Here is an 8575-nt window from a genome sequence, read left to right as displayed (position 1 = left end):
AACTCCGTATCAAGTATAAAATTGTCAACACTCAACATTTTGTTTGGGATGCTTTCTGGAAAGCAAGAGCACTCCAAAGACTTGCAGAAGTCTATATTTGGGTCTGTCTGCAAAATGAAGGAAACGTGTATTTTAGTGTTAACCATCTCAGGGCTGTATTAGAGCTATACTAACCGTACACACACACGTGCCCGTGTCCATACAGACAACATGTCGGTACCCCCCATGCACGGGCTGCAGCCTCTGTGCGCCGGCAGCCGCCATGTGCAGCCGCTGCCAGTCACCCCGCTGCAGCTTTCACCAGGCTAGCTCTAGCCTAAATTCTACCCACAAAAGTGATGTTTCTGAGGAAAGGTGAGAGAAAAATTACCCAAAGCAAGGCAAGTGCAGCTGGTGCCGATGGAGGGAGTTACGCGCTGCTCAGTAAAGTCATCCTAGATTATACTAGTGATGAGGCTCCTCCATTTAGGGGATTACTGTACCTAAGAATGACAGTTTAATAATAGATTTTACATATTTTTACTACTAAATATATTCTTCCAGTGCGTACTGATTTATTTGCCTACACGTTTTCAATGAATTGTCAAACATAAAGAGATGCAGCTTGTCTTCACTGTATACTACCTCAGTCGGATGGTCTGTTGGCTGTGGTACCATAAGCTGGTTGTGATGCTGAAGTACAGTCTTCAAATAATCTAAAACAGTCTGGCAGGGCACTGCATGAAACAAATTGCAATTACTGTATATTAGCTATCTAGCACAAAATAGAACAACAATATTAAATCAAGCAGTGTTCTTCAGGATCTGTTTTGTACGTCTGTGAGATTTATTTCAAATAGGAAATACTTCTCATTTTGATTTGTGCTGTCATTTCATTCAATAAATACACGATGAATGTTGTATTTCCTATGTTGAGATCTCTGACATTGCTTTTATTTTCTGCCCACTAGTTTTCAAAGGCTTTTTTTTCTAGTTTGAAATTATAATTATTACAAATACTAATTAGGTCAGCAGTAATAATAATACTACTAATAAAAAAAAAAATCTGTGAATACTGTAAAAAGCCCAAACCATACAAAGGATAGAACATTTCTTGGACCTAAATCATGCACTGATTAACATGTAAATATGCTCAAATGTTTCTGAAACGACAGTCTGATTAACTATACTGAACAGATTTAATGATTCATATACTTTAATTTCTTTTCCCTCCCTCCCCCCAAATTTGTTATAAAACTAGGTGTTAGGCAAATTGCTTTATTTTCCCTCATCCTCCCCCCCTTTCCATTCCCATCCCTCTCATCCATTTCAGTAGTGGTACCAACATCCGATTCCCTTCTGCTGAGGTGATAGGTTAATTAGGGATGATTCAATTACGGGTCTCTCTTAAGCAGATGCTGCCACATCCCTGATTAATTCTGGAGTATTTTTGAGATACAGTGCTTTTCTCCCGAGCCTGAAACACCATAGGAGAATTAAACAGATATTAACCCAACATTATGACTGACTTGTGCAAGACTAAATAAGCATCATTTTTAAGGTACCTTATCACTCTCACATTTCGTATGGGTTGTTTTTGTAAAATATTTAGATATAATCTTAGCTTTAGCTAAAAATCCAGAAAAAATATTTCAGTGTTCCTTCTTTTTTTTTTTTTGATTATTTCTTGGCATTCAGCCTTTACACCTGGAAAAATGCAGTGTTTTGGGCTTTGTCTTAAGCTGGCAACCTGAAAGCAAGCACTGAAATCACGGAGAATGTCTCAAGGTAGGATTTAAAGGTATTTTGCATCCTTTCCTGGGCATTCACGCTGTGCAGTAGCTACGCCCCCGTCTAGGCAGACGGTGCAAACCACCTTCACTCTGTCCAAAACAGACCCTTTACCAAGGGCTAAGCAGTGTTACATCCAGTAGACCGCATACAGAAGTCATGCAAAGTGCCTGGCATGGATAATAAATTCCTATGTCGTTTCACCACATGCCGACTTCTCCGTAAAGACGAGCCATCCGTGTATTTACTCCTGTTTCATTTGATACATCACATTTTGCCACAGGAGGTTAGGAGGTTACGCGTTAGGCAAGAGTTAGCATTTCGAGCGACTTGTACCTGTTTAATTTCTGCAGTGACTTCACTGCTCATTGCTAGACCAGGGCAGTGCCTCGGGAGTGTAGCTGCTACACAGTGACATTGCTGAAGTATGTGAGCAGGAGAGCCTGGATGCTTTTTCTTTGTAGGAAAAAAACCCCACTTTTAGGTGTCACCAGATGGTTTTAGAAAATGTTTCAATTCTTAAAAAGTCAGGAAAGGCAGTCAAGCTTACTAGTCCCACCAACATGCTTTGTGGCCTTCCTGTAATGAGAGCTGTGTATTTAGCATAGAGCAGCAATCAAAAAATTCAATACAAGTTCTTACGTGGAATAAAGGAGAAAAATGCACTAACCACAGGTAATGTTTTAGTACGCTAGTAAGAAGGTGTGGCAAAAAAAGGATTTGGCTTTCCCTCCCCATTTTTATATACAGGAAAGAGTATGTGGGAAAAAGAAAAGATTTTCTTCTTTTTCCACGTGGATGGGCTGAAGGATGAGATTTATTTGGAGACCCTTTTCTTACACTCCATCTGTGTTTGCTGTCTGGCAAAACGAAGATTAAAGTAGGAACACCCATGCACAGGTTACTCTCTGATTAATTAGGTGTCCAAGAAAGAGGCACAAGGATCACGAAGGCTCGCTGCCCCAGGGAAGCATCAGAAACCCCGGGACAAGGTCATCAAAAACCTTCACTCAGGTGGAAGTTACCACAGGTAACCAGCATCTCCCGTGAGATCCTGGATCTCCTGCGAGGTGACAGCAAGAATGGAAGGGGCTATGATGGGCAATTGTGCTATGATGGGTGATTGTACTACTGCCTGAAAGAAAATATGCCCGATACTTGGACTTGGAGGAGAGTTGAGTGGTATTTGGGAAATCAGAGCTACCTGCAAAGTATCCCTTTCCTGCCCTGTCTAAATGTGAAACTTTTTGTTTAGCAAACTCACTGAGGACACAGTTGCCGAAGCATCAGTGGTACCTGGGAGCTTTCGACTTCTCCGGTCCCCATGAAGCTGGGCTCAAAACAGTCTGTGAAGTTTGCACTTGCTTTTCTGGTTATCTCTATCAGCAAAAGTCCCTGTTGGTGACCTAATGGCTCTCAGCCATACTTGGTACTATTACCTGTAATTATGTGAAACTACATGGGGCCCTAAAGGGAACAGAATATAATGTGTCAAAAAACCCTCTAATTTTTAGGCGCTGATCTCACAGCAGGATGGTATTTTACCCACAGTAAGTAATTTGACTGCAGACTATTCAAAGATATACTTACCTATGTTCTTCCAAAGGGATGGGGCACAAGCGAGAAGACAACAGGAAACTATTTAACCTGTTGTGTAGCTCTACTTCAACTGTATTGTGCTGATAAAATGCTTTCTCATTACCAGTGAGAAATATGAAGGTACTAAAAGCTGGCTGAAGCTTATAAATACTTCTAATTTCATAGAAGCAGTAATGTTTCAAGCACAAAACTGTATGATTTTTGTTATCACTTTAGAGACTGGAGGACTCTGAGCGCTTTTGACTTGTAAAGCCATCGTACATCACACTGTTTGCTGTTGGTACCGACAACCTCAGCCTTTCAAACACCAGATGCAACTTGCAAAGCCAGGCTTCTTGGGCTGCTGTATTAACCGAAGCCTAAAGGAAGCCACAAAGAGGGCAGCACGAGGCTGAGAGTCAAAGCTTCGGTTTTGCTCCTGTGTGCCTCTTACGGCTCTGCAAATGTTCTCTTTGCCAAGAGGTAAGAGGAACTGTTTCCTCCAAACCCTGCGGCAAACGTAACTGTGTAAGAGCCTGTGGCTTCCAATTGTGAGTACGAAAAATCATTTAAACCTACTAGCTTATTTATTTTGTATTTCTTTGACTTTGATGTGGACTCTAGAGAGTTAACAAGATCATAACCCCAAGAGCTGATTCTCTGCACGCTTATGCACGTATCCACTATCACCGACACCACCAACAGGGATCTGTGCCTACTCTAACCAACGGGAAAGACACTAATGTTGAAATAACACTTGCTTGTTATGATTTGGTAGAAAGCCTGTGGGGAGGCAGTAATTTTCCTGCCCATTAGGAAGGAGTTTCCACAGCCTTTACTTTCTGAAAGTGCCAGTGACTCAGAAAAGACACTGGAAGTGGCAAAGTAACCTGGCCTGCAGCGAGTGAAAAGAAGAGCGAGACCTTTGCGGGAGCTAAAGGGCGAGGAGGAGGTGCTCCAGGGGACGTGGCATGCTGGGGAAGGCTGGTCTTGCTAAGATGCTGAGCAGTGACTAAGCAGGACGCGCGTGGGAGGTGGCAGGTCTTTGTTGTTTATCGATCCAAGTTTTAAGACTTCGTTGTTATTCCAGGCATCTGTACGCTTTGTAACAAGTGCTGCTTTGGCATAGCTTGTCACAGCTTTCTCTGCGGAGTATCCTAATTTCTAATAAACTGTTGAACGGTGTGGTGGCCACCGACTGTGCCGATGACAAGAGCCGGGGTGTGATCTCTCAGTCTGACCTGCCACACAGCGCAGCAACAACCCAGACTAAATCCTCTTTGCACCAGCAGCATCAGCGGGTAAAACACAGTACAACTCAAGTCGTCACCTCCCAGCGATGCAGTTTCTACCCTTGGCTCGTTGTTACAGCATGTGCTATTTCACCCTCAGAAACATACACCTCATTTCAAGTCTGCATTTTGTTTTCCTTCGATTGGGTTCTATAAAATCTTCGGAAAAAAAACGGAGAATGCCTGTCACCTGTTATGTACTTGTAGTTAGCGGTGAAGTAATTTCTCAGTCCTCTCTTTGCTAAGCTCAACACTGACCTTCCTGAGATGCCAGGCTCGCGCCAAAAGCAGAGTCCCTACACCTACCTACGTGTCTATACAGCCAAAGACCACACCAGCCCTTTTGGCCACACTGTGCATCAATACTCGGCCAGAAAGCCACCATGTCCTCCGAAAGCTTTTCTCAGTGTCCATTTCCCAGGGGCTGAAACCAAGTAGAGCGATGTTCTCCGTGCCTCAACACATGGTAACGCTGCACTGTGTTCGGCCAAGTCTGTCACCTCTCATCCTCCTCACTCCCTGCTACCTCTGCACCGCTTGCAAGCTGTGAGCAAGGACCGTATGCTGTCTTCCACTGATGAAAGTATTAAAAACATGGGCTGTGAACAGTTTCACAAAGAATCCCTCCAGAAATTCATCTGCATCACGGCAATTTCCTGAATACAAATATATTTGCGTTTTTTAAATCACTCTTTGTAATATAGTGTTATGTAACACCCTGAATATCTGCAATACCCCCATCACCCATACTTTTCATCTCATCAAAACCATAATTTGGCAAGACGTTGCCTGGTACTAACTCCATTATTCTCTTTTAGTACTCTATTAATTGAAGCCAGCATCAGCTGTGCAATTTGTTTGTCTGGGCTCAGTATCAGGCCAACGAGCCTACAATCATCTGGGACATCTCATGTATCCTTTAAAAAAAAAAAAAATCATGCAGAATTTGCATCTTTCAGTCTTCTGGAGCATCCCAAATATTCCAAAACATGAAGAAAATCATAGTCAGGGTCCTCTTTGTCCACCTTCATTTTTGTTTTAGCTCCTGAAGTGAGTTGTCCAAATCTCATGATTTTGGTAACATCACGCTTTGGTAGCAGCTGCCGAACGCTTTTGGTAATAAGTTGATGTGCACTTAGGGATGAAAAGCTGGTGTGCCCAAGCAGTTACTGCTCCCGGCGGCCTGTGCTGCGGCTCTCCTGGCGATGCCAGTCCCTGAAAGAGGGACTTCTGACTCCGCTCTTGAACCACTCTCTCTTACAACCTGTGCTGGAATCAGCATCTCTTCATCATTTCTAAAAAGGTCGGCAATTCTGGTGCTGACTAACAAGCTCTTCAGTTGTCCCGACATTGGGAGGGAGTTGCGGCAGACGGCTGAGGTTGCAGTCTCGCCTGAAGCCGCTGTTGAAGGTGTGCTAACACCCAGAGTTATGCTGGAAATGGAAAATATTTCTACTTGCTTACCACCATCATCATATTGGTGTGACTTCATCATTTTACTCTTTACAAGTACCAGAACAGAAATACTCAATGACGTGTATTATTGACAAAACCTACTATTTCCACCTGATAATGGTCTGACACTGTTATTAGGATGCCGTATTTTTCCTTTAATTTGCCAGGGGAAGAATGCCTCCTCGACAGAGCACTCCAGGTTTAATTTTAATTATTAATTTTCCACTGATCCTAACCTCTGCTTTTTACCCATCACTATCAACTTCCCCTCTACTCCATTTGTTATGTTTCTGATTGTTCCTTCGCTTTTCCTCTAAGCTGGTTGTTTTTGTAACCAGCATGAGACTTTTCCTCCTAGATAGTCTTTTGGGGCCTTCAACAACATGCTTTTAATGTTTCCCAATTATCACCCACTCTTTTTTTCTTTTTTTTTAACCTTTGGCTCTAGTAATTGTTTCCAACTTTTTACGAAGTGCCAAGAACATCTCTATTATTGGTTTGGGCTGGGTTTTTGCTCATTATAAATGTTACTGGGCCACGATCACTTGTATTGGTATCTGCCAAAATGTGGCCTCCAGTGTAACACACTCCGGGGCTGTTTATATTGCCAAAGCACAGTGCTATGAAGAGATACTTGGGCTTGCTTGCTGTAAATAAGGCATATCTCCAATGTAAATAAGGTGTATTTCCATCAGACAGCGGCATCAGGCAGCCCTAGCGAGAAGGGATGGCTCACCCCGGCTTGGCTGCGCGCCTCCCCGCAGCGGCCTCAGCCCCCGTAAGCAGAGAGTAAGAAATCTGGTTATTCTGTTCATTAATGAGATTTTGTGCTCTGTAGCTGACACTGGCTAGTATTCCTCCTGGTGTTTTGCACAGCAGAAGACGAATCCCTTAGCACTCAAGACCATTTACTTCTGACTTGCCAGCGAGGAGGAGAATTGGGAAGGGTGTACCTCTACACCCACCCCGCTCAGACCGGCAGCTGTTAGTTAAGACTGGCTCGGCAGTCTCCAACGCGTCCTCCTTCGCTTGACCTTGAGCGATGCTTCACTCCGAGTTCATTGCAGGGCATTTCTAAATTGATGCTCGACTATCAAAAAGATGTAACAAATGATAGGGAACCTGCTGACGAACTAGATGGCAGTGTGAATTTCTTGTAACGTTAACGGAGATGCCTTCTCTGCCTGAGATTTGGACAAGTGTGCAGTATAACACAGCTTGGATCATTTTAGCTCATACGCTCATTTATTTCAATAGTCAGCTGAAAGCCAGCGAAAGCTGCATGGACAGGCTGTGAAGACAAGTTGTTGGGGTGCGGTGAGCTGGAAAAAGAGCGAGGGGCAAGGAGAGATGGGGGTTAGTAAAGAGGAACTGATCTTGGTGCTCAAGACCCTACAAATTTGGATGTCTGTAATTGGATGGTAAATTAAAAGCAGCACTAATTTTTAGTGAGAGCAGCCAGCAGAAAGCAGAAGAATCGACATTACACGCAGAAGGATGTTAAAGATTGCCTAAACTAACCTCTTGCGCCTGCCAAAAGCAGGGAAGGGAGAAAAAATGCTAGCAAATATCCCGTTACTTTTAAAATCCCTCTCAGTTGTGTTTTCCAGGTGGAGTGGAAAACCGTTTCACTTCCGTTAATCTGCATCTGAAAAGCCATTGTATTTCTTTTAATTTTCTATTGCAAAAATATTTCCTCCAGAAAGAAGAATGCGCCCCTTCCATACGCCCCTGGGATGTACACCTCTGCCCAAACAACAGAAGAAAGGAGATGAAACAAGGCAGCTGTGCATCTCTCATTTAAGCGACGCTGCCACATGCTCCTCTGGCTTTTATTTTTGTCTGTGCTCCCTCACTTTCCTTCTACTTAATAGAAGGTACCTCTTCTTGTCCTCCATTTCAGCCATGAAGTCTTCAGGACAGGGACCTCCCCTGTAAGCTCCTCTACACATTTATACTGCTGATAACTAACAGGGAAACCAAGGAGCCCCCGGTGAGCAGGGACAGCAGTTTGTGTCACTAAAATGCCAAGTGCTGACCTGCAAAATGCAAACCGAAGTTGAGACCGGGGAGTTCAGCTTTGCCAGGAGGAACTGCAGCCCTCCCACCAGCTCTTGCTCCCCAAGGTAGGCAAAGAAACCTGCCCCCCCAAATTCTCACGGGTTTTTACCCAGAAGCGTGGAAAAAACAATTAACGAAGCCCTGGTCTGCGTGTTTCAGTAAGTTTTTTGCTCAGGCTGGTTTAGCAAACTAAGCCAGCACCCCCAAGCTGCCAGCAAAGCCATGCTGCAAATTCAAAGGGGTTCTCGTGCCAAACACTGGGCGACTGTGCTCGAGCTCTCTCTTCCCAAAGTAACTTCACGCTTTGAAGCTGAACAGCAGAACGAGGCCAGAGATGAGACCAAAACATCCAGAACATCAAGGGAAACCAAAGAAGTGGTTAAATGTGAACAAGAAAAAGGACAAAAAAAAAAAAAAGG

The 8575-nt window shown here is 43.7% G+C and overlaps 1 protein-coding gene across 1 annotated transcript in view; it reads right to left on the bottom strand.

The window, feature by feature from the left end:
* Positions 1-624: 624 nt before the first annotated feature.
* The window catches only part of LOC104081845 (BEN domain-containing protein 4-like), a gene marked incomplete at its 3' end in the record, with an annotated part of 18435 nt that continues 10484 nt past the window's right edge, over positions 625-8575 (bottom strand). Inside the window, exon 3 of the mRNA XM_009584727.1 lies at positions 625-716. Within this exon, the coding sequence (XP_009583022.1) occupies positions 625-716 (92 nt within the window). The remainder of the gene's footprint in view (positions 717-8575) is intronic.

The sequence above is a fragment of the Fulmarus glacialis genome, unplaced genomic scaffold, assembly GCF_000690835.1.
Source record: "Fulmarus glacialis isolate BGI_N327 unplaced genomic scaffold, ASM69083v1 scaffold31299, whole genome shotgun sequence".
Classification (NCBI taxonomy): Eukaryota; Metazoa; Chordata; class Aves; order Procellariiformes; family Procellariidae; genus Fulmarus; species Fulmarus glacialis.
This window is presented reverse-complemented; position numbering and strand designations above follow the sequence as displayed.